The sequence below is a fragment of the Phaethon lepturus genome, unplaced genomic scaffold, assembly GCF_000687285.1.
Source record: "Phaethon lepturus isolate BGI_N335 unplaced genomic scaffold, ASM68728v1 scaffold6595, whole genome shotgun sequence".
In the NCBI taxonomy this organism is placed as follows: domain Eukaryota; kingdom Metazoa; phylum Chordata; class Aves; order Phaethontiformes; family Phaethontidae; genus Phaethon; species Phaethon lepturus.
In genome coordinates this window covers 1-24,250 of record NW_010542569.1, presented here as the reverse complement: position 1 = coordinate 24,250, position 24,250 = coordinate 1, and the positions used below count along the sequence as shown (strand labels likewise).

General features: G+C 38.1%; 1 protein-coding gene across 1 annotated transcript in view; it reads left to right on the top strand.

Annotated features, from left to right (window-relative positions):
• The window catches only part of LOC104621547 (type II inositol 3,4-bisphosphate 4-phosphatase-like), a gene marked incomplete at both ends in the record, with an annotated part of 67,401 nt that extends 43,701 nt beyond the window's left edge, over nt 1-23,700 (top strand). The window contains 4 exon segments of the mRNA XM_010288063.1: nt 703-880; nt 5,964-6,176; nt 12,819-12,951; nt 23,528-23,700. Coding sequence (XP_010286365.1) covers nt 703-880; nt 5,964-6,176; nt 12,819-12,951; nt 23,528-23,700 — 697 coding nt within the window.
• Nucleotides 23,701-24,250: the final 550 nt, after the last annotated feature.

Sequence of the window (24,250 nt, the reverse complement as noted above, 5' to 3'; positions counted from 1 at the left end):
AGGGAAAGAAGTCATGCCAAAGAATAGCAGTAGTGTGTGAACAGTTAAAAGGCAAGTAGGAAGTTTGCAATATGCATTTGTGTGTTTTTTGTAGTAATTAACTCCCACACCCCATTTCTGTGTCTTTGCTTGCAAATTAGACACGTGTTTCTCATTGGAGATAACTGGTTATCACCACTTCCGGGACATCACTGGTGCTAATCAAATCATAGTGTGGGCCACTGATCAATTAAACATTAATTAAACATTAATAGCTCATTTTGAAAGACTTAGTGAGGTAGTTAATAATGTGATGGGGAGTTCAGCTGGAAAAATAAGGAGCCTTTTTGCTCTTTGTGATCATTACCTGACTTGGTTAAACCTTTTGTTTCTCCAGAATTGCATTTCTTTAAATAAATAAATAAATAAATAAATGATCTGGTTTTCTTATGTTAAGATCAATCACTCAAAGGAATTATTAGGTTGTACTCTTAGAGTACATACTACTTGGAGTATTTGGTGGTGGGCAGTCTGTTGTCCTCTACTGTTCAAGCAAGTTCAATTGTTTTTACCATTGAAGGAGGAGCATTTCAGTGATATCTGTGAAGTTCAGGTATCTGTCATTTTTTTGCAAAACTAGTGGTAAGTTTTTAGCACATTAAGCACTGTTATTAATAGCAGAAATTATTTTGACATTATGTGATTCTTTCTCTGTTATTACAGTACTGGATACCAGTGTATTTACTATTCACCTGAAAACACGGCCAAGGCAAAAGAAGTTCTCAGCAACATCAATCATCTACAACCTCTCATATCAAGCCATGCAGACCTGCTGCTTAATTCTGCAAGCCAGCATTCTCCAGACAGTTTGAAGAATTCTTTAAAGATGCTTTCAGAAAAAGTAAGATTCAAATCTGCACTGCAATGGAAAATGGAATAACCAAGTCTCTAACTGCTGGTTTTTTTCCTGCATAAATTGACTTTCGTAGCATCAGGAAATGTTAAATAAGCTCTGCTAAAATAAGCTTCAAAATGGTGCTATCAGATAAAGAAAATTGTTTAGCATTTCTGTAGGCTTTCCATGTAGACAATTAATGAAATCTATAAAGGTTATCTTTATTTGAAAGTATAATTAATTGAATTTCATATGTCTTTGTTATCCTCTAGTGGCCACATACTGGGGTTTATCAAAAATAGATTATTGTATATAATTTTGTGGTATGATAGGTGGTTATTTTCCTTCCCTTTCTGTGATACTTCAGACTGCTGCTTGTGGGAGGTAGTTCAAGTCAGATTTGTGCGTAAGGTTTAGAATAAAAGCATCATCAGAAATGGTGATGCAGTCTGGAAGGAGAAGCTAGGAAGATGGCACCAGAAGGTCTCAAATTTTAATCCTCTTTCTCCTATTATATTCCCCTAGCTGTAGGCTCTTCCTCATCTTAGTTTCTTTAGCTCTAAATTAAGGAAGATAATATTTTCCACCTGTCTCACAGAGTGATATTGGAGATTAGCTGAAGTCTGAAGTACTTCTAAGCATATGTAATCCTATAAAAATAGTAAACACTATAGCTATGACCAGAGGGGTTGAAAAAAGCTTCCCATCGCTTCATGGGCCATACCTTCTGTAATGTGATCTCAATGTGGCTTGATAACACTATCAATAACCATTTCAATATATCTTCAGCTATTGGGAAGTGGCAACCCCCGTGGCCTGCTTAGCACTATTATCCCAGCAGTACGTCGTTCAATGGGAGAGTTTTAAATCTGAATATTGAGCTCAGCCACATAGTGTGAAGGCGCTGCACCAGAGCCACGGGGGAGATAAACGTTGCTCTCGGTTACAGATGTGTAAATCCACAGTAACTCTGAGAACATCGGAGCTGCTGTGAATGTCAGGGATAATATAGGAAAGTAGAATTCAGCCTGGAAATGAAAGGGAGGAATTTAGGGGGTGTTTGAGGCAATTATAGTGTACCTTTCCCAAAGTACTGAAGGAGGCCACTTTTAGCTGTGCATAGAAAAAGTGGAGCTGCTCTGTTAGTGGTTAGTTCAAAGAAATATGCATGCGCAAGTAAAGCAAAACAGAGAAGTCTTTGAAGATTCAAGACCTGGTTGCTGAGGAGGTTGTACGTTCGCTGTAGCCATTTGCTTTGCCCTCCCCGCCTTTGCCTGTCTGGGCAGGAGGAGTGAACGGTTTCAGAGTGGCTGCAGGCAGCTGTGGTACTAACCCCCTGTTTGAACCACGGCCTCTTGGAGAGTCTGATGACAGAAAAGCGCCCAAAGAGACAATCCATTCAGTTTGGAAAACTCACAGATATTTTAAATTTATAGCTGGTGAGTTAGTTGTGTATGTTCATACTGACTTTTCAGGGCCAGGATTAAATTGCTGGTTAGCACAGGTTCCCAGAAGTGGAATTGAGAGTCTCATCTGACACAGTCCACCTGACAGCCCATAGTTACTACCTAGCCTCCACCTTTTGCTTGGAAGAGAAGAACCCAGTTGTCTGAACAACTGCTGCATGAACGGTTGAATACCTGCTTCCCTGTCAGTTCTCAAATTTACTCTAAGGAGAAGACGATACTTGAGAAAGAGGGTAGGACCATTGCTGAGGAAGCTAGTGTGGAGGGATAGCTGCTTGTAAAGAAGGGAAGAGAGTTGGGGATGAAAGGAAAGACCAAGAAACAACTTCAGGGAAGGGTGATATTAAGTTTCAAAAACCCAAACTGAGTGAACCCACACGGTGCTGCGATTGGATCCTTCGTGGTTAATACAAAGCATCATCTTGATATCCTAAGATAACCTGACTATACAATCTGATACAGTATGGGAGAACCAAGAGTAACAGAGTGTCCCTGGTTATATTTAAGATAGGTTGGCATGCTCTTCTGAACAGAATTGCATGATGCCTACCTATATTCTTGAGGCATATGAGGTGCTTCTGCTCTCCCACCATTTGTATACTTTTTATATGTAAAAAAGAAACGTTCTCTTACATTTTATCTTGATAGAAATTTAGAAATTAACCAGCTGTTTGAAGTAGTCATAAAAATTATTTGCCTAGTGATTAAATTCCTCAAGTGCATAAAAAAGCATATCACTTTTTATTTTAAGATAATGTTAACCTTGATATAGAGAATAATTCTTTCTAAAAACATTAGGTAGCAGTGAATATATCTGAGCTATCAATAATGTGAATTATTATATATTATACAGTTAAGTATTTACATTAGAAATGGAAGGACTGGCTGCATGCATTGAAAGTGGAAAATTAAATCAAATAATTCCACTGCTGCTGCTTAAATTGAGCTTATTTTCTCATATTAAGCATGGGTTTACTTCTACATATATGATTTGCAACTAACCTTTTATCAACGCTTTCTGTTAATTGATTAAGGAAGCCTTTAACTGTCGACAAGTGTATCAGCATTTGCAGCTTGCAGAAGACTTGATAAATTCATTTTCCAGCTATGCCTATCTTTGTTTGCAGAAATATTCTTTAGCCAAGTATCTAAAAGAATTTGCAAAGTTTTCATTTCTTAGTATAGATCTGTTTTGTGATTTCAATAGAATTTTATAAATAGTGATGTGCTGCAAATTTAGCTGTACTGAGCTGTAAGAAAATGCAGTTAAAATGTAGATTGTTGTTAAACCAATGGAATCCCTGAATGGAATGTAATTACAGAAGCATTTTAGTCTCTATATGAAAAAATGGAGGTTCACTTCCGTGCCAGTTTGTTTTTTAAAATGAATTTTCCCTATAAAATATTTATACTAAATTAAATTACTTAAACTTTTCAGATAGTTACCTAGTATACATTGCAGTCAGAGTGGGCATTCCTTACATCAAGTTGTCCAATACTTACACTTCTCTGAAACTTAAAGCTTTTTTGAGTCTACCGTGCCTGATGCAGAGACCTGAAATGATCTCAAGCAGACTTTGAGTTGGGGGGAACGTACAAAACCTCAGCAAAACCGTGATGCTTTCATTTCTAAGGACAGACAAGTGAAATAGTTTGGACTCTCTTGATATGGAAGTGTAGAACAGCTTTGAAGAGGATCTCTGCTGGTATCGTGCAAGAAAAGACAACTCAGCAAGTCTCACTTTGCCTCTTCTTTATAGAATATTGGAAGGATTTGCTAGCAATATTCCACAAAGGCGGAATTCTCTGAGCATGCACCATGTGGAGGCTGGAAATGCTGAAAATGGAAATTGTCCTGTAGTGCAATTCAGGACTACCATGAGGCAGTAGAAGAAAATTCCCTCCGTTTAAGCACCCTTTCCCTCAGGCACCAAGTTAGCAAGGAGGAGACAGAATGGGTCTGGTAAAATTGCTGGGGAGATGAATAGTGTTGCCAAGTCTAATCACTAAAGAATCCCAAATCAGTTTTGAAAGAAGTCCTGATGTTGGTTTAAAAAAATTTTAACTTAGATTAGTTATAAATTGCATGTAAGTTACATAAGAACCGTAGATATCTCTAAGGTTCTTATTTTTAAGACTTTTGAGTTTTATTTGCACCAAATTTTCAGCCTTTCTCTGTGCAACCATTAAGGATCAAAACCACCTTTTTTCTAAACATCGTGAAAATGGGAAAAAGCAGAAAGGTCTCAAGCAGGTACCTAACCCAGCAGGTGGCTCTTTAAGAGAACCATCAATTATTTAGAGTATTGTGGTGTAAATGTCAGTAAACTTTTGAGAGGGTATTGAGGTAGGAAAGCAACAAACATCAGTTGAGTAGGAGGAGAGGCATACAAAAGGGGGACAAGCATTAGCAAAAAGGGATGGGGTGAAAATAGAAGAAAAGAGTGCAGAAACTGGGAGAAAGGTTTCCAGGAAGCTAGGTGCTGACACTTGAAACTTGTTTGCTTTGGGGTTTTTTGGTACTTCTCCTCCAGGTTTTGCATAAGAAGCATGAAAGGGCTGAATGAAGCTTGGCTGGGCAACCTTTATTTCTATCATTTTCTAGCTTTGTGTGACTGCTTGTTCAGGCTGGTTGCTCTGACTCTTATCTACATACTTTTCCGCATGCCTGTTTAATTAAGATTGTGTGCACAAAGGCAGTTCAGCGTCTGAATCTGCAGGTGACAATCCACTATGTTTGGGGTAAATAGGAAGGCAGCTCAATCCCGCTGACCCGGGAGAGATAGGGCTACATGTTGTGTGTGACTGCAGGAGATGGGCATGTGTGGCACACTGGTGGCAACAGCCAGCGCTGTCACGTGGAGACAGTCTAGAGATGCTAAAGACCATATGCAGAAAGCATTTTCATTTTCTGGTTGGGGTTGAAGGGAGATAAATCATGCAGGGAGGTTGGAGGTTTTAAAAAACACGGTATAACTTGTAGCTGTCACAGTCAACAGGAAGGATTTAGAAAAATGATGCAGTGATTGAATAACATCTTCAGAGAGCCTGGAAAAACTACTTCAAGGTTTCCTTTCTTTAGAAATAAATAAAATAAAGAGAAATCAGATGTCATCACCTGCCCTAGTATCTGGTACCTACAAGTACCAAAATTTATCTCTCGAAAGACTGCTTTTGCAGGTGCTGCAATCTCAGCAGGGTAGAGTGGTGTGTCTTTATTTGAGAAGATCCTTAAATTTGTTAAGCATGTTTTATCTGACACTTACTCACAAATTACTGAGCAGTGGTTGCTTACTCTTAGAACTGGTTCCTGTAGAGGTTTGTCTCTGCAGGCAAAATTTGGAACTCAAATAAAATAGGATTGTGGGAAAAGATTATGCTCTCTATGACAGATACTGTACTTTTGCGTTAATCCTTGGAACGCTGGGATTGTAGAATGTGATGGCATCTCTAAAACCCTTAAATTGTTCCACATTGTTCGTTGGTCTACTTTGGTTTTGCCTCTCAGGCTGGTCTGAAACAAATATCCACTCTGCCTAAGGGTAATTCAGTGTTATAATAGCTATGCTGCTGTATTGCATTCTTTGGTCTAACTTTTTCATCCTTTTTTTTTTTTTTTCTAGACAGAGTTGTTTGTGCATGCATTTAAGGATCAGCTGGTCAGAAGTGCCCTTTTAGCACTATACACAGCCCGGCCTGGCTGTGTCCTGAAGAAACCAGCTGTGCCTCGAAACACTGCAGAAGAGGGGGGTGATTTACAGCATCAGGATCATCCTTCCCAGGTTAAAAGACAGGACTCTATACCCCATCATTCCGAGTATGATGAGGAAGAGTGGGTAAGTAGTCAGAAATTTCGGTTGGCATTCAATCCTAAACCCTACAAATCAGCATAAACAAATACAAGCCCGAAGTGTCCGTGTCACATGTTATTGGGGGTAGGGGGGAAAGGAGTGCAAAACCATGAAACAGTATTTTTCAGATGCGTTGTGTATTTTGAAACTAACTTGAAAGAATTTTCCTAAGTACAATGTGCTTCTGTGTGACTGCTTGCTTGTGCGTGTAACAGTGAGGATGATGAGTATCTTCTTGCCCAGACAAGAAAATAGTCTTTACTTGAGTTCTTTTTGCTAGTTAGGCAGATTTAAGGAGACTAGAACAGCGTATGCTGTTATGAGTGAAAATTGTTTCCCCCCCTCCCTGGCTGAATATAAATAGTTTAAATACACATGAATTAACCTTCAGCAAAACAGAGCTGTTTTCCCTTAGAGGGAGTTCTTAGAGGATGTCTGAGATTGCCTAGAAGAATTAAACATGGCTTTTAGATTTTAACATTCGTAGCATATCTTTCAAAGATTTGTATTATTTATATGGATGATAGATTGTAAATTAATTATTTTGGTGGATGTGTTCATGATAGATCTGCTTCTTTGTTACGTACACCCTGAACTTAAGCTATTTTTATTCAGTTCAGGCTCATACTTTCAGTCCATCACTGTATTCTCATAAATTTAAAGGATGCCAGCATATTAATCTCTACTGTAAATAATTAATAACTTGATTGAGCTACAGTACTTACACCTAAACTGTAATTTTTATCCATACCACAAATAAGGGAAGAAGACTATATTTCTTCTAGAGAAAAGACAATTATCTCCAACTCCATGCATTAGGTAGTCATGAGTTTTAAACAATAAATAAATAACTCACTCATTCTTTTATTTGTTTTCTGGTTTTAGAGCCTTGAATTCACTTTTTCATGTTTTCTCAACAACCTGAGGGCTAGAATGGAGCTTCTTTCATTGAAATGAAAGCCAAAATATTTGTTTCCAGCTGTTGAAACATTCAGAAAAATAAATATCACAATAGATTTGATAAAAGGGATAAATTTTGCATTGGAAAAGTAGCATTTTTATGCAAGTTGTATTTTAATTTAGTACTTATTTCTCTGCAGAGAAGCTAGCTTTACTGTATTTCATTATTGATTTTTAAAAAAAAAATTTCTGCCAGTTGCTTGGTCCTCATCTATTAAAACATATAAGCACAGTAGTTACAAGCATGTCTATTTTTTCTGCTGAATTAGTAAGATTACCTGCTTGATTAAAATTAAGTGTATGTTTAAGTATTTTCTGAGTAAACTGAGTCAGAGTCACTGTCAAACTTGAGAGTATAGATCAGACAAATCTGTTTTTTTCTAAAATTGAAAGATTAGGCTTCTGTTATTTTTCAGTTCTTTCCGTCAATGGAGGTAATGCAAGTTTTAATGATCAAATTGTCATTAGCATGATGAAAAGAGAAAGAATTAATGCATATAAAATTTGAAAAAAGCTTGATCTACTCTGAAAGTCAGCTATAAAGGGAATAAACTTTGAGATACATTGCTTTGTATGCACAGTACTATATCTTCCTTTGTTGTGTGTGTCCCCCACTATCATCAAGCACTAGAGTTGCATTTTACAGTTGGAATTTCAATTTTAGTTTTGCCTGAAATCTAAATCAGTGACGTCCAACAACTCTTTAAGCTGACCCTGTTCCATCCACTTCCAATGACTGTGTTACCTTACAACCATCACGAAAGTGAGTCAAGGCAGTGTCTAAAAACTGGGTGAGATCCACCCACTTCCTTGGCACCCGAATTTATCTTTAAGGAATAATTCTATATTTCTTAACTGTGCAGGGTGCCCTTTCACTGAGTAACCAGTGTTTTCCAAAAACCCTCCTTCTCAATAGCAATGCTGTGTTGCACCTCTCTTCTTTGATACCAAATACAAATATTCATCCCAGAGTAGCAGGCAGCAGTATGGTTTGAGCTATTTATATTGGTGCACTACACACAGACAGTAGTAAAGCATTACTCTTGAAGGAAAAATGTTTAACTTGGGAGTTTTAGATTGCCTCTGGGTAGATACTCTATTCTCCTCTTGCCAGCTGCTTCTGCTATCCTAGAACCTCCCTGCACGAGGGAACAAAGCATGTTGTCATGCATAATGCAAGAAAAGGTGGGCACATTGCCACTTGGAGCTCTTTCTGCTCTACGTTTCTGACTGACTACTTAATGTGGTTGGAGCTACAAAGAACAGATAAAATGGCCGTTCCAATAAGTTATGTACAAATACTAACCTGATACTCAGACACAGGTCTGAAATACTAACCTGTGTGCAATATACGCCATTCCAAAGCACTGTCACATCACCAGAGTGTGTTAATCATGCACGTTAGTTAAGACATTTGCTTTATCTATGAGCATACCTCAGAAGGACCTTAAGGTAATACATGCCTATCAACCCACATGAAGGAGACGGAGTATCTTCAGAGCAACGGAGGGTGCAGTTGCCATGTTATGTTTGGCACAAGTAAAGCACACAACTGTAGTGGTGTAAATGGAAAGACAAGAGATGACTGAGATGCTCTGCAGTGAATTAGCCTGAGAATCTTTTAAAAACAAAAAGGCGGCCTCTGGCACTCCACTGGCTGACAGTGCTTAGAAGGAAGACATTCAGTCAGGTACAATGACAGGAAAATAGTTTCCGCTTCTGCTCTCTGAAATGAGGGAGTTGAATTGCCTTTTAGAGGTACTCTCAGAGCAGATGGAAATTAATTACTGTTTTTTAATTGCGCGGATGAAAGAGAATTATTTTACAGGTTCATTTTTAAATGTCCTAAGAAAAGTGCCCAGCTTTCTGTGATGCCAAAGCATAGCTTTTCATGGAGATCGTTATGAGCATGCATGCCTGCCTGCCAGTGCCACAGCAGAGGTGGCAAGCGAAGTGCAGCTATGGCCATTTCTAACTAGGAACACCTAGCTACATGTGCCAGGACTCCTTACGTCTCAAACAGATTCTGAAATTTGGAAGAAGTAGATGATGTCAATGTGTTGTTGCCTTGTCCCAGCAGGGTCAAGCCCTGTTAGGGATTTCCACCTTCCCTGTCATTGGCTTGAGTTTTGAGCTTAAATAAGCAGTAATGAGAGGGAGCCAGAGACCTTGGTTCTCTTGTTCTTTCACACCGCAGTAGTAAACTTAGCATCCAGTTAACTCCACAGCACCTGGTCGGAAAACTGGTATCAGGGGAGAAGCATCCTAGTTAGGAATCTAGGGTCTTAGTAATTCAGTGTGTCAAGGAATAAGACTTATTTTCTTCTGATCTCTCTCTTCACTCAGAGGACTTCTAAGGATGCTTACTAAAGAGGCTGTGGGTGTATTTTGTCCTTTAACCTGGCACATGCTGCAAAATGATAACTTGTGAGGTAGTTCTTAGGCAAATTGAAAATAGGTGAGTAGGTAAAAGGTGGGTGGAAAGTGTCCTAGGCTACAAGAAACTGTTATGGGAATAGTAAGGGATGATGAAGAATGTGAAATGGATGGATTTCTTCTCATGGTGAATAATAGGGAGTCACTTGATTTTCATTGATTAGAAACTGCATTTTTACTCGAGAGTTGTTCTTACCAAACTGCAGAATTTCAGCAGCCCTCTTGGAAAAGTGTGGCCATGTGCAGACAGAATAACATCACAGTGAACGATAGAGACATCTACTTATTCTGTCTGCCTATGACAATAGCTTCTAATCCCAGGAACGTCCTACGTGAAGAAAGAGATCTGTGGGACAGGCCCTTGCTCCTTCTGACTCGCCCATACGCAAAAAAGCCAGATATATGATAATAAGAGCGAGCTTTCTGTCAACAGATGTTTGTGAATTTTGCTCCTAAACCCTCAGGGAATGTTTGTGTGAATATTGTATAGACATCATCTCAATGCTGGGTTAATAGTTGGTTTGAAAAGAGAAAAACGTTCTTTCCAAAATGAAACAAGGGCTCATATTTGTGTTGCTTGTGCAGTAACTCCAGATGCTCATTAAAAGCTTAACACTCTTTGTGTTGGGATTAATCTCCCCCAGCAGAGGGAGGAAAAGAAAATTAGGTTGCTGCAGCCATGCTGAGCAACTTGAGTTCATATACCTCAGTAACTTCAGTGACTGGAAAGCCTGAAGTTCCCTGCTACTCTCTGGTAAAACTTGCAGCTATTTGAGGCCAGAATTTTTACTATTTGCAGTATTTCATTGCTCTTCATGGAAGCCTTCTCCCAAAAATAATACTTGCAGGTGGTGGAAATCAATCATTTCACCCATATTCTAAATGCTTTTCAGGAATGCTTGAGGTACATATCGGGTGAAACTTTTGAAGGAATCTGTACCTGTCCTGTGTCTTTGGCTTGAAATTGTATCTATGCATGTGAAAATCAGAGAATCGTGTGTTTAATGGTCTGTTTCATGTGTACCGGTGCAGATATTTCCTTGTTGCATTGTAAAGGCAGCACTTCAAAAAAGTAATTTGTGGATTAAATGCAGTTCTTCATGAGAGTGACCAGCTTCTTGCCTCTCATAAATCAACAATACCTTTTTCATAGAGTGGTTAAGGCATGGGTTTATCTAGGGATAGGATCAAACCGTAGTTTCTACGTCCACCTACAACACTAGATGCTCACTTGTCCTTAAGGCAGCCCTACAAGATCTTTCCAGGAACCAGGTTTGAGGAGGTAGAGCAGAGGATCTATGTTGCTGTACAGATTCAGCAGTGTCATGGTTTAACCCCAGCCAGTAACCAAGACCCACGCAGACGCTTGCTCACTCCCACGCGGTGGGATTGGAGAGAGAATGGGAAAAGTGAAAGTGAGAAAACTCATGGGTTGGGATAAAGACAGTTTAACAGGTAAAGCAAAAGCCGCGCACGCAAGCAAAACAAACCAAGGAATTCCTTCACCACTCCCCACGTGCAGGCAGGTGTTCAGCCATCTCCAGGAGAGCAGGGCTCCATCACACATAACGGTTACTTGGGAAGACAAACACCATAACTCCAAACATCCCCTTCCTTCTTCTTCCCCCAGCTTTCTATGCTGAGCATGACGTCATATGGTATGGAATATCCCTTTGGTCAGTTGGGGTCAGCTGTCCCGGCTGTGTCCCCTCCGAACTTCTTGTGCACCCCCAGCCTGCTCGCTGGTGGGGTGAGAAGCAGAAGAGGCCCTGACTCTGCGTAAGCCCTGCTCAGCACTGACTGAGACAGCCCTGTTTTCAGCACAAATCCAAAACACAGCCCCGTGCTAGCTACTATGTAGAAGAATAACTCTATTCCAGCAAAAACACAAGCAAGTACATGCTTCTGGCTGCAGGCCCAGGTCATGGCCCTCAGGGCGGGTTGTCCGCTTATCACAGAGTGTGACCTCAAGTGGAGGGAGCAGGGAAAGATCAGATCCCTCTAGTCGTGGTAATGGCCTGAGTGTGGCATGTAATTAAAAATAAATCTTAGATTAATGTTTGCCTTAGTAGTAGTTCTAACTTTGCCTTCAGCCAACTTCCAAGTGTTACCATTTATATGGAGCTACGGTATTTCTCTGGGTTTTCAGTTTTCTTTAAGCTTTTCTCTTGTTGTCTTTTGCAACTCCATTTTATGCCTCAAGGTCTGACGTATACATAATGCTTCTGGCTGTTATATCATAAAGTAGAAAGAAGAGCGGGGATACTATCTTCCCATTTTTAATCCTCAAGCAAACTCTGGTTGCTCTGCATTAGTTTCAGAATGACTCAGCATTAAAACATGTACATGGGGTTTTTTTGTGGGTTTGTTACATTTTGGTTTTAGTCTGATTGCTAGCCTTGTGTACATCCTCATTTCTTGTATGGCTTGGTTTTTTCCTTTTTCTTATTCAGACCCACAAAAGTAGGTGCAAAAGCTTCAATTTCTGCAGCATCCAGCATCTGAAGGAGATACATTCCTGTATCTCTGTTCCGTAACAGCTCTTTCTTTCATTCTACTTTATCTCTTTTACAGAATTTCTTCTATTACTCTATTAATTTTGTAATTCTCATATTTATTATAAATTCAGTTAAGTGTGGTGGTTGCAGTTTGTATGAGAGGTGAAGAATGAAATTGAAATTGTGTTACCTAATAAACGTGTAATGACAGCAAGTTTCTAATTCTAGTCCTTTAATTTTACATTTGCTTTAACAGAGTAATTGATGTGATAAAATAGAGGGTATGTTAAATTATCGAGCAGAGTGGTTTTTGGCATAGTCAAGTAATATGGCAAAACTGGCAGTTGCACACGAGATATGATTTGGCAAGACTTTGAATGTCTACGCTCTTACTGTATGTATTATGTCAAATAGACAAACTGCTCCATTCCTTGTGACTGGACCCAAAACTTTGCATGCATTTTCATGTAGATTTTAAAGCATCGGTGTTTTCCAGTGTCTACAAAACCCAAACACTTTCAGTTTAGTCATTTATACTGCAAGAAACAACGCCATGAAAAAAGGCTTAAGTTGGTAGCAGGCTGAAGAACAAGAAAAATTGTAATATGCTGACATGTAATATTTCTAGTAATATTTCTAGTCCCTGTCTCCACTTCAAGGTGTTAATAAGAAGTATTGTCTCTTTTTTTTTTTTTCCTTCACTAATGTGCAGTGATAATTATGCTTTTTTCAGGACAGGGTGTGAAAGAGTTTAAACTGCGTTATTGCCATGGTGGACAGACTGCTTGAAAAAGACAACATCAGCAACGTTAAAGAGGGTGAAAATGACCCTTCAGCAGCAGATTGTAAGGTGTTGCATACAGGTGGTAAGCAACATTTTTTTTTACATCATTGACTAGAGTAAACAAAAATGGAAAAAGACGCAGAAAAATGATATAGGGAAGAGTCAGTATCTTTGGTGAGAGTGCTGATAGCAAGGTTTTGTGCAGTTGTAGCCTTGAATGATGGAAAGCTATTTATCAAATTACCTTTCCATTGTGTGCACAAACTGCTTGCTGTGCTCAATTTTTTGTGTTACAATAAAAACCTTTTGAAACCATAATGTTTTCCTTTGAAGGCTGATGTAGTTTAATTTATTTTAGATTTTACTTGAATATACCATTTTGAGGGAAAAAAAATTGGAGTGTGTCTTATCCCATAGGAAACTTATAAGGAAAGGTGAGCGTTCTGCATCAGTGTCATTCTCCTGTAAACCCTTCCACTTCTTTGAAGTGATATACTGAATTTTGTTTTCTGATTTGTTAAAATACATTTTTTCCCTGAATACAGTCGTCAGTCTATGTCAATACTGAAGGCTAAGTAGAGTGATTCCATGAGATGATGCGAAGAATACTTTGTCCACAGCAGGTCCTTGTCACCAAATCTCATCTTCTTCTGTGGCTATGTTCCTTGTTCCTTGTTGCTTTCTCTAAGTGCAGATTAGATCTGCTTCATAAGTCTAAGAAGACTTTCTGATGTGCAAGTGTGTTGCAACAAAAGCAACAGCTTCTTAGTGATAATAGTAGTAGTCCAAAGATAAGGAAATCAGAACCAACCCTTGTGCCACTCTTCAGTTTAAACAAACAAACAAACAAACCCCACAGAACAACAAAAAACCCACAACCACTTTATTTTGTGGAGCTTTGTATAATTTTCGCTTTTTTTTTAATCGTGTATTTTATCCTGTATTTTTCTTTACATGTTCTTCCCCCCCTCCAGATTTTAATGACATAATTTTATATCAAGGGTTTTAAAGTTATTAGGACTTATTTGTAATTTCTTTCTTGCATAACAAGAATTAAAACTATTTTTTCATCTGTATATCATTTGTGTAGTACTGGTGAGTTTCATGCAACAGATTTTAGTTGTAGTATTGATTTTTAATGCAGCTGCAACATCAGGATTTTTACCAGTATGAGAGATTTGTGCTGGCATCCTGGAATTCTTGTTTGCAGTGCTGGATGTGTTGAACTTAGTTTTGTACGAATAGTCCAGAGACCAGAGTATTTCTCATCTGTTTGCTTCTCTGAGTTTCTATCTCAGATATATATCTATCTTTACCTAGATGGCTACTATCCCTATAGTGTTAGACAGATGACGCACCTTTATTCTATAGTGAAGGCTTGCAGGTGCAAAGTATCAACACAATTAGCTTTATACATTTTTCAGACCACCTTCTGATAAGAAGGTACAATATTCAACAGGTGCAGTTGTCAGCTTGAAAGAATCTTTAGCCAAGGATACTGATTTTGATTAAATGAACAAAACTGAATATTTTTTCTTGTACCTAACTCCCTCCTCTTCCCCCTGCTGCTAACAAGCTTTTCTGCTTTTGTTAGCAGAAATCCAGTATGTCTATTAGAAACGTTTTGCACATAAAGTAGCAAAGTACACTCTCACCCAAACTTCCCCCAAGTTACTGCAGTGCATTTGTGTCTGTATACATAGACATGCATGTACTGGTTTTTATCTGTATTCCATAGTTATGGAACAAAACTTCTATTTTCTTTCCCCCCTTCTCAGTCTGAAAAAAGTCATGATTTAGGATAATTCTTTTTGGATGCTTTCTGACATGCACAGCAACATGAATGTTTACAGATTTTACTTCATTCTCTTCAAGCCCCTGAACATGTCCTCTGTTAGTCTGTATAAGCCATGAAATGTATTTAGCCAGTCCATTTGAGTCTTTCATTGTAGTTATAAAAAAGTGTGCTCTTAGCTTTGATTCAGGCTCACATCCTACACAGGCACGTGTAATATTGGTTAGAGCTTTTAACTCACAAAGCCAAAGAAAGCTTAAAAGATACTTCCTTTTAAGTCCTATAATAAGCAGTCATCAAATAGAATGAAAGGTACCTGTTGCTAAGCAATAGTAATAGTAAGCAGTTATAAGTAACCATACTTATAATGGTTAGAAAATTATAGATGTGTTTCATTCAGCTGAGGACTTGTCTCCTGGAGCTGACAGGCCAAGGACACAAAAAATATCAAGAAGTTATGGCACTGGAGTAAATTCTTCTCTTTTTCCCTCATTTCAGGACCTTCCCTATTTCTCTTGAATCAGTACAAGTGCCCTTCTGCGAGAGCAGAGTCAGTGCTTCTGTTGTGTTGTGCCAAGTGTTCTGCAACACCTCATCACATGGAAACTGCAGAAGACTTGTGGGGCACATCACTTTGTTTTCATGTTCTACTTTTTCAGGAAGACATCATTTCCTAATGATGTTTTCATGAGAGCATCGTGCAATGCCTTTGACACCTTATAGGGCTTTCAAGGTCATGTAGAAATGGAGATGTTTTAAAATTGCTTTGTTTATAGGTCTAGCTTAAAAGATGGCGCTTTCTGAAGAACCATCCAGGTGTGTGCCAAAGTTGGTTGCCTGATGGTTTTCAAAACCATTGCCTTTGGGGCCAGAATTTTTCATGCTTGACTTCTCGATGAGAGTGTGGTTTTGTATGCTCGTTTTTCTCTGCATCTCGCTCTCTGAAGTTTGACATGAAGCACCTAGACCGAGGTTGAGTTTCTGTGTTAAGGGTTGTAAATTCTGCCTTAATTCTGCTCCATTTTGTATTTCAAGCCTGGTTGTACATGTTCATAACTTTTTCCTAGATATGAAATCATATTGTGTTTACACCCATAGATAGATCTCTAAAATTACAGGATTTTATGCTACATGCAATTCGCAAATATTACATACATGAAAAGCTTGCTGTATGTTGCAATTACATTATGCACAAAATACAGTATAATACATATTTCATTAACACTGCAAATGTATGGGCACAGATAGGTCTTTGAGTCTGAAACTGCTTCAGTGCTGGAGTATATCCTAAGAAAAGTTGTGCTGCTGTATGTAAGAAAAATGGGGAATACCCAGTGTTTTGACCAAAACATTGAAAAGTATGCTTAAAGTACAGGATGAAATGTTTGCTTCTATTAGTGAACCTGACTGGTTTAATGCAAATTTTTTTTCTCTAGCGTATAACACGTGTTCATTTAGATGGTAGAAAATGGCATGACAATAATTTGATGGTTTTGACCAATAGCATATTCCTATAACTATAGATGTTGTCATAACATATATTCAGAGCTTCCTAAGATAGGTTTATGTTTGCAGTCTCAGTGTTGACATTGTGTGATCTTATTCTTTTTTTCCCAGCATGCTTATATTTATTGTATGGAACTTTTGGAATCAGAAATATCAGTGTCATTTTCTTCTTGTACTTACCTTTCAACATGAGTTATACCTTCCTTAGCTGAACTTTTCATGCAGTCTGACCTTTGAGTGTATTCTTAAGACTGAATTTGAGTTACCAGTTACCAAGGTAACATGCTATGGTTTCATCAGTTGCAGGATTATGATTTCTCTGCAGGATAAATCAGAAAGAGTAGATGAATTTTAAAGATAGAGGTGGGGTTTTTTTAATTCTTTTAACTCTAGGCCGGTTTGCCTTGGAGAACTACTTAACAACATTAAACTCTTTTTATTTTTGCCTTTTCATTTTCCCATGGGAGTCAGAATGTGAAACCTGTCCTGCAGCATTAGAGGTGCCAGTGAAATGCAGTAGTTTGATCTTATGCTTACACAGCCCCTGACAGATCTCCATGTTTAGCTGTGCTGCTAAAAGAGGGTGTTGTTTCCATCTGCTCCTTATACCACACCATCAGAACTGTCACCCCGCCATTCCTCTGCCGGCTCTGTGTGAGCGCTGCCTAATTTACTATAGACAAAATCCACCACATTTGCTCAAACAATTTAAGTTGGCAGTGTGATTGCACCTGGATTTTGCCTGAAGGAATTACAGAATCATAAACTGTGTTGCTTGGCAGATGAATTGGCCAATGGTAACCTTCAGCATAGGTAGCAAAGGGCACCTGGGGAATGGTGCCATATTTCCTAGCTGGAATGAAGGAAACCATCTGCTCATAGCTACATTGCTACAGGCATATGTGGGTTAATTTTTCTTGAATAATCTGATACCTGATGGGGACTCTATAGATTAAATCTTTCTGTCTTTCAGTGCTCTAGGGATGGGCACTGCATCCTTTCAGTTCATCCTCCCAATGCAGTGCTGGTAGAAATGTGAAATAAAACTGTGTTCCAGTTTTGTTTCCATCTTCAGAAGAAGAGCTTTTACTGTAAGTTATTATTTAGTCACAAAGATGAAAAATTCTCGCTTGGTCTCTGTTTGCTTGAGTAGCAGACATTATTTCTTTTGAGGAAACAAAAACACTTCTGAAAAACTGTCTCTTCCCTTCCTTTTCCATACATTTTTTCATTCCCGTTCTCTTAAGCTTGTCTTTGCATCAACTCTATTTCTGCGCTACTTTTTTCTTTTCTCTCTCACATGTGTATCATCCTTCTCTTTTTGACAGGGTCCTTAACTGGGCAATATGTAGCCCAGCATGTAAGACAACGCCTTCAGCAATATTTTCTCTAAGAAGTTCAGCTATTGACAGAAGCTTTAAAAAATTCCCTTTTTAAAAAGGGAAAGGAAGACTATTTAACTGAATCAACAAACTATTTTTTAACCAAATATTTGATTACACAGCACTTCTAGAGCAAGGTTTATACACTACTCCTATGTTTTGAGTGTATTAGATTTGCCTTAGCTTTAAGTCTCTTATTGCCATCGCTGCCTTTTTCTGTTTTCATCATGACTAAAGCTGCTGAGACACTTGTGTATGTGTGATTAGATGGTTTCCATTTTCACTATTAATCCTTATGACAGCATAGAAAATCTCAGATGGTTACAATGGAATAATAAGAATTCAAAATTGTACTTCTAGACCCCAAAACTGTGCAAAGTAGACTGCTATTGTATTAACTGCAGAAATACCAGGAAGACTTATGCAGATTTTTGGTGTTCCTGTGAGAAATGCTGCAGAATTATGAGCATAAAACATCATCCTTTCTCAAAGAGCTTAGCCCTCATACCAGAGTTAAACTGAGCTCCAAGAGCTGCGTGGCAAGATGAAGTAGCTGACCTTTTTGTGGGGCAAAGATGAATACATGAACTCTACTAAAGTCAGTTTTTAAACCTCCCTTAAAAAAAAAAAAAAAGTTCAGAAGAATGTTCCTATCCTAGGTGGGTAAATTCAGACTTTGTGGGTTAATTATTTCATGCAGTTTACACTCGCTGTTTTTGAGGTGTTTACTACTGTTCAGGTTTGGTTGGTTTGTTTTGCTTGCCTTTTTTGTTAAGATGTTAGAGTTTGTCTAACTTTCAATTTGTGATGTCAGGACAACAACTCATTTACATTGTTTGACCTCTATTATTTGAATCCTATCATAGATTATTTGTACGTTCAGGTAATAAGGGAATAAGCGATTAGCTACAATAAAAAGTTAAGTCATGTGTAACTGCTGTTATCTACGTTTCTAGAGCCCTCTGTTCCTTTAAGAGTATGACATTATGCTTTCTTACGCTTTTAATTCCTTGTTTAGTTTTTAACTTCATACCATTTAAATTTTGAAGTGACTTGAAGCCATCAAAGATTTTCACTGATTTTTAGGTGCAGATAGCAGTGACGGAATTGGCTTTTTTCTCTGTTGCCGGGGCAAAAGGAGATAGGAGTGCTATTGCAAAGCCTTAGGGCTTTTCCTTTTTGATTACCAGCACATTTTAATAAGCACTTCAATGGGCCTGATTTTGAAAGGAGCAGGAGCTTGCTTTTCTGCCAAACTTTATCAAATTTACCATGCAGTTTGACATATTGCAACTTGAATATTAGCATGTGGAAATTACTAGCTGGGTGCTAAGCAGGTCATTTGCCTGTGCAGGCATGTTGATTAAGAGAACATGGGACGGAAGGGCATTTTCCAGCAACCAAAGGGCAAATCGTGTCATAAACTGAACTTCCACAACTCTCTGTTAGCAATGGAAGTGGAGTATTTACTCAGTGCTTGTGCTGCACAAACACTTTTGTTTTAATCTTAACCCAAACTGCATAGTGGTGATACTTTTTTTAATTTCACCCTTCCATTTTCCATTTTAATGGGTTTGGCTTTTACACCTTTAATTGCCTTTCCAACAGCTGACTAACATAATTTTTGAGTTGAGTTCCCTTGCTTCATCAGTAGGCTTTGACACTTTTGTTTGGATGCTAAATATTTCAAAAAGGACAGGGTGCCTTTGTCATTTTAGCAACCTGACAGTCATTCTGTAGTCTACTTGTTGCTTCTGTTCTTGCTTCTAATGTCTTTTTTGAGATGTTTACTCATTGAGTTAATTCTTCAGTCTTTCAAAGGACTTTGCACTGTGTTGAGGATGTAAATCTTGCAATTTTAACTTAAAAGAAATGTGACGCCTGAAGTGTCAACGTGTGTGAAGTCCTTGAATGTGTTAAACACAAAAGCAATAATTTGTACTATTCCCTTCCCTAAGTCATTCTGCAAAGCTATCATCAGTCTCCGTAGGAGTAGAGGTCCTGAGCCATGGTTTGCCCCCTGTATCTTCTTTACAGCAACAACTGATTCTGAGACAACTGCCAGTTTTCTCACGAAGGAGGAGTTGTAGGGCATTTTGCACCATTTTCCAAACTCTTTTAGACCTCTAAGGAGTAGCTTGTAACCAAGGAGTATCCTCACATGTCAACAATGTTGTGGCAAATTATATCAGGATAATCTAACCCTGAATTTAGACCAGGATTTTAAAGCTTCCTTTGCAAATAATATCTCTTTATGAATTGTATTCATAGTCCATATTTATCCCTGCATCCAAGACAATTCTATTTTCCAAATTCTCCCGAATTCACTTGTCAGCTTCAAAATACAATGTTTTTTTTCTGTTTCATTAACTTCAGTTTCACAGTGCTTCTCAGTTTGAAGGAGCAACTTAAAAGCTGCAGTATTTGCTCAAGTAAGTGCATCTGGTGGATATTTGGAGCTTTGTGCATTGTTAATAAATGACCCTGATTTATATTCTTGCTGGAATATTTGCAACAGGATATCCTGCATAACAAGTGACATGGCGATTTTGCCAGACCAAAGATTGAGCAGCTATATAGATTTTTTCTAGACTTGTCATTTCTGAGACCTCAGTCTGTGATACTCCTTTTATTTTGATCTTAACACACTAAACTTCCTTTAAAATAAAAGGATAAACATGAGCCTATATTAGTCCATTCATAAATACTCTGTTTTCAAGAAACAATGCAATCCCTCTTTGAGATTTGCTAACTGGCTCCACCTTCTGGGGATTGGACATCCTTACTAATTGTGAACAAGAATTTCCAGTGTGAGCAAGGAGTAGATGATTTTTATGGATAACTTAATCACATGAGGGTGTAGTTTTATCTTCTTTCCTTTTGGCAAGTACAATGCTATTTCTATTCTATAATAAAGTAACTTATCCTTCCTTGGTCATTAGGGTAAGGTTTCCTACAAACTTACAATTCTTATCGTTTTCCACAAAGCAAAATACCTATATAAGTAAAGCTCTGTATTCTTTGGGACCTTAAATACTCCGTAGGATTTATTTTTAATATATTTAGCATGAGTGTCCTTTAATGAAACAATGGCCTTGAGTATTTCATATCTTTGAATTCCTTCTTAATGCAATTATTTACTGACAAAAATTACTTATTTTAGTGAGTTAGTATTCCAAAAATGTAGTCTCCCCCAAAAAATCCTTGTGAGAAAATGATCTTGAAACTACTACAAGGTATGTGCAAAATCATTTGGACAATCAGAACAGAAGGTAGTTATCAGTTGTTTACTGCCAACCTGGAAGGCTGCATGAAGTAGAATCCACTTACATTTGTTCTTAGTCCAGTATTATTCAATATTTTCATTACTGACTTGGCTTATGAAATATGGATGATGCTTATAAAATTTTCAGATGTTTAAAGCTGGGAGAGGCTTTAAGCGCCATGGGAGCAGGATTAGAACGGATCTTGATGAAATGGAGCACTGAAATATTAGGATGCAGTTCAGTAAGGACAAGTACAAAGTTATGTTCCTAAAGAAGGAGAAATACACAGTGCAGATTGACTGCTGAAGTGGCAGCAGTAGAAACAGATCTAAGTGTTATGTGACTTGTTGCCAGTATATGACCCCTCTTTTATGAAAAGACTGTGACTTTTATGAGTGTCAGTAAAGCTCTTTAGCCCTATCCACATAACCTGAAATTCTAATAGCAGGTTCACAAAGTGTGGTTAGTTCTAGAAATTCAGCTTTTTCTCTCTTGCCCTGGCTGTCCGTGTACTTGCAAGATCTTGGCTGTGTCTGCATCCAGCTCTGCTTTCCCGTGAAAGTGGAACAGATGTCTATTAGCTGTACCTTCAGGTCTACTTTAAAGTGGCCAGGTATGATCTTTTTCATTATTTGTTCAAGTCAGGAGCAGACAACAAACTTTATTCTTACCACATACAGCCCTGTTCACTGGTTCAGTATGCATTACATCTTTTGCTCTTATTCTGCTGCAGTTGCTTTCCTTGGGATTTATCGATTCATTTAAGAAATTACTATAACTTAAGACTGGAAAGGAGAGTTTAGCTTGTCTGGTCTGTCTAGTCTGACTTCCAGTATGTCACACCTTGTTGTCTACTTCATTTCTAAATTTGACTGTGTCTCACAGCAGCCTCTGACCTTTGGTTATTCTTTTGCTTTTATTCCCTAGAATAAACGTCCCTGTTAGTACTTGTTATTTTCTCCTCATGAATAGAGGAAATCAAGTTGCTGCACAGCCTTTTTCATAGGCTTAAAGAGATTGAACTCTAAATCTTGGTAGCTCTCCATTTTTTTCAGCAGTCTCTTTAAAACGTGTACACCAGACCTTGGCGTACAGCATATCAGTACTCTCTTAGTCAATGGCACGTATAAAATCCCTGCTTTTTGCTGGAGCATGAAACTGGGGATGGCTTATATTCTGTTTCGATCATGATGGCTCTGACTTCGTAACTGCTGTTTTCCAGGGAACTATCCTTCAGTCTTTATTACTCACACTTAAATGTGTATGACTGTTGAAACACACGTTGGCTGACCACAAAGACATTATTTGCAAAGGAACCCAAGTTGTTCTCTGTGACTGCTCTGTCCTTGTTCCTATTTCCTCTTTCTGGTGCCTTATGTTTTTGCAGTTTCTCCCCCTGGCTTTCAAAGTTCTCTCCACTCTTCTTTGCTACAGTTTTACTCATTTACATTTTTTTCTGGAGCGTAGCCAAATTGGCTTTGCAACAGGCAGCTATGTCTTCCTGCCTAAAGAACTTCTTCAGTACTAATGAGTCTTTCATTGGCCTGACTCAGAACGTTACCTGAAACAACGTGCTGTTATCTTCCACCTAATTACAGTTTAAATGGAACAGATTTTAATTATCATTGATTATTAATTACACTAATCTACAGAAAGTATGAGTCAGTGATGGAATGTATTAAGTCAGTTACACTCCCTATTTTTATATGGATTCTTCTGGAGTGTTGATTTCTCTTTCATTTTAAACTATAATAATGAAACTGAGATGTAGATTCTGAAGGAGGGTGGTTTGGTTTTTGTTTGGGGTTTTTTTTTATTATTTGCTCAACTTAGAGGCGTAGGCAAGATCAGATGCAACTACAGTATAGGTCTGATTTTATTAAATCCTGAATAACTCAGGTAATTGGGCAAGTTTGAGTGAGCTGTTCTGATTTTCTTCCATTTCTAGTTACCACTTCGTTTCATTTGTAATGTATTAAGGAGTACCATTTTTCAAGCATTTCACTAGCTTGTGTTTTCTGATACTCCTAGGAAAACATATTACAAAATAGTTCCAAATCTCTCTGCTCGAAGTAGCTAAAAAAAAAATGAGTTCAATATCTCTAAATATTTAAAGACAACAATATAGAGAAAAGCTAAAACGAAAAAGTAATGTGACCTGAAGGTTAGTGTTTTTCCAGCCTATACATTAAACAGATAATATCCTTCCAGATATCTATTTGTTCTGTTTTGCCTTCCAGCACCCACTTTTTCTTAACTATAGGCTTTTCCACCTTGGTTTTTTTTTTTTTTTAATGGTACTTCATTTGTTTAGATAGCAAGTTGTCAATGCTGGAAAGAACAGAAGATCATCATCTCCACTGTATTCATCTTGTGCTAAATGAGTTTTCATGTGTATCCCTGTATGCTCTGTTTATGACACTTTAATGCAAGTTTTACAGAGAAGTTAGGTCTGTTAAAAAGTCATTGTTTCAGGATATAGTTGGATTCAGATCAAGGATTTAGCCCCAGTCTCAGTGGTATGTTGGAGTCCTACCTCTAAGCATATTCTCCAGTGATGTTTGCTGTACCGCAATGGTGAGGATAGAGCTGCAGTGTCGTTTTAAAGTGTAGGATGATCTCTGCAGCCACTGCAGCCCTCTTTCCATTCTGAAAAGGATTTTCACTGCAAATTTTCTGTTTTGGAACGGATGATCTGTCTTGTTCTAGGTGACTGGTATGAACAGCTTTATCCCCTGGTGATTACACTGAAGGACTGCATGGGAGAGGTGGTGACCAGGGCGAAGCAGTCGATGGCGTTTGTTTTGCTCCAGGAACTTGCCTGTGGTTTGCCACAATGTTTGATGCTGACCCTAAGAAGAGACATCGTCTTTAGTCAAGCGGTAGGTTGTCTTGTGTCACTTATGTCCTACTGTTTCTATAATTAAGCATACTATTCATGTCAGTGTGTGTGTTTTTCTTTTTTCTTGTTTTTTTTTTTCTTTTTCCAATTTAACACAACTTATTCGTATATTTTGTTGTTACATCCACTTAAATATTTTATAATGTGATAGAGAAATTAATAGTAAATGGAAATCCATAGTAACTCTATCACTGAGTCGGAGAAGTAGGTCTGCAATGGACTGGAAGTGGTTACCTGATCTCTCTTCTGCACAAAGAAGGATCCATAAAGTTATTTTTAGTCTTCCTAGATTATATGCCAGTATCCACACCCATAGGTGAATTTCTCAAGTCTAGCCTTGAATATTCCTTGCTGTTATTCAAGCTAGGTATTATTTTTCCTGGTCAGCTTGGAAAAGAAGAAAATATTATTTGTTTTCAGTTTGAAGCAGTATTCCGTGTGTTTGAAGACTATTACCATGTCTCTTCTCAGACTTGTCGTCTCCTGGTAAATAACTAACTGAAGTTCACAGAATCACAGAATCACTAAGG